Source organism: Phanerochaete carnosa (assembly GCF_000300595.1).
Source record: "Phanerochaete carnosa HHB-10118-sp unplaced genomic scaffold PHACAscaffold_255, whole genome shotgun sequence".
Lineage (NCBI taxonomy): Eukaryota > Fungi > Basidiomycota > Agaricomycetes > Polyporales > Phanerochaetaceae > Phanerochaete > Phanerochaete carnosa.
Window position 1 is genome coordinate 3,427 of NW_006767882.1, and position 1,795 is coordinate 5,221.

A 1,795-nucleotide genomic window follows, 5' to 3' on the forward strand; every position below is an offset into this window, starting at 1 on the left:
TTTGTGGTGAGAGAGAAGCTGGAGTGCTTTGAAAATTGAAACCGACCAGTGGTACCCCCTTAAAGTATCATGGCCGCGTACTCGTCACATGACGATGGAGCGAGATTACCAACGGTCGGCGTGAGCAAACCTTCTGCGCCGGTGTGTCGTATGACGCGAGAGGGGCCACAAGTGAATACATACGAGAAGCTGGAGGTGGTGGGAGTAAGCATCGATATCTGTCACGGGTGATAGGCAGGGACATGGCAGCGTCATGGAGCTTGCACATTTTCGTGATCTGCTTGTGCAGCAAATGGCTTCGAAGTTCAGGCATTCGAAATACTCCAGGGCAGGCACGTGGTGCTGTGAACTGGACTTGCGCCGCGGCGCAACAAGTCGTGCTCAAGTCGTGCTTATGCAGAGCAGTGAGCCACTGTGGGGCTGAATTTGTGAGTGGCGGCATTCTGCTTCGCGTGAAACGATTCTCTCCGTTACTCGCATAAGGTAGTATGTCAAGCAGGCTCAAAGCGACTGCATCGCTAAGACGCATCCGCGTCGAGCAGTGATCAATTCTCGTATACGCGAGAAGCTACATGATCGAGAGGTTCGACTTTACTCAGGGTCCCTCGCTGGCGAGAACATCTATCATATCTTCCGTCGATCCTTACGAAGAGTGTCAAGATAGACGTTATGTCGTATGAACGAAGTCGGGAACCCGAGTCGAAGCATACCTCAGTCCGGGAGCGGCGATAACCCAATCGAGCGCAGCGCATAACTAGAACCTTCACAGGTTTGCTCGAGATTATAGTGCACGAATGGGAAGCCTGAAACGAGATGAATTCCTAAGAAACGCAAAGTACGAGCATACTTCGACACCAGTTACCACCTTTCAGAATGTCTTCGGACGTAGTGCTCGGCCTCGGACATCGAAAGTCGCGCAATTTGTAGTGATATGTCTATGTGACATATTGGAAGAGAGCCGTCACCGCGTCGCACGCGTCCTGGTAGCAGATGAAATGGACCTGTCAACATTATCTTCGTGCCTCTAGCAGCGCATTGTACAAAAGGCCCTCGCGTCATCTGTACACTGCGGAGTAGGGTACACCTGACGATATCGTCTATGGTGACCTGAAGTATTGGGGTGCATCTGGGGCCGAGCGGGACCCAGATAAGGCGGAGGAGCTCGACACCTTGTTATAGCGATGTGTTAGCGGCCTCGGAGGAATGTGCCACTTCACCCTGCTTGGCAGCGAGAGATAGTAGATGCGCGCCGTTCAGTCCTCCTCGTGGTAGTTTTCCGAGGACCTCCCGCTCTTGAGCTTTCGTGAGCTTCACGTCGGTATGAACGTACGGCTTCAACTGTACATCACGGCCCATCTCTATCAGACTTGCACAAGAGGTAAAAAGATTACTGCCACGCACCGGAGACGCCAGAATGTCCTCAATCGGCGGCGCGACAAAGTACCGCACCTTCTCATCAAGCAGACGATACTTGGCCTTGCCCTTTACGACATGTTTACCAGGCGCACCCGTGCGCGGACCACCCGGGAGCACGGCCTGGCGGGTGCCTGACCAAAACAGTGCGCGTGAGTCGAGATTCGCTGGGACGGACGAGGCGTTTGTAGTTGAAGTTGACCTTTGTAGTAGTCCTTGTTGCCGCGCTTTGGCGTCAAAGGCTTCCGAGAGGCTTTTGAGAGACGGACAAGAGTGGCAAACATGATGTCCGCCGATTGCTTGCCTCTAGATGCGGGGAATGAGAATTGGCGGAGAAAAGGATGAGCGTCCGAACGAAAGGCGAACGGCGTGACAGGGGTCT

General features: G+C 53.6%; 1 protein-coding gene across 1 annotated transcript; it reads right to left on the reverse strand.

Moving 5' to 3' along the window:
- Positions 1-949: 949 nt before the first annotated feature.
- PHACADRAFT_266092 (uncharacterized protein) lies at positions 950-1,753 on the reverse strand. The gene is made up of 3 exons (XM_007402584.1): positions 1,616-1,753; positions 1,402-1,547; positions 950-1,338 (listed from the first exon to the last, which is right to left on the reverse strand). Exons 1-3 carry the CDS (start codon positions 1,695-1,697, stop codon positions 1,174-1,176), a joined length of 393 nt encoding a protein of 130 aa, XP_007402646.1. The 5' UTR covers positions 1,698-1,753; the 3' UTR covers positions 950-1,173.
- Between the last annotated feature and the right edge of the window lie 42 nt (positions 1,754-1,795).

Coding starts and splice junctions, on each gene's coding strand:
- PHACADRAFT_266092 (XM_007402584.1), bottom strand. CDS start 1,697: ATGTTTGCCACTCTTGTCCGTCTCTCAAAAGCCTCTCGGAAGCCTTTG. Junction 1,548..1,615: donor CAACAAGGACTACTACAAAG/GTCAACTTCAAC, acceptor TGTTTTGGTCAG/GCACCCGCCAGGCCGTGCTC. Junction 1,339..1,401: donor AGGACATTCTGGCGTCTCCG/GTGCGTGGCAGT, acceptor CGTGATGTACAG/TTGAAGCCGTACGTTCATAC.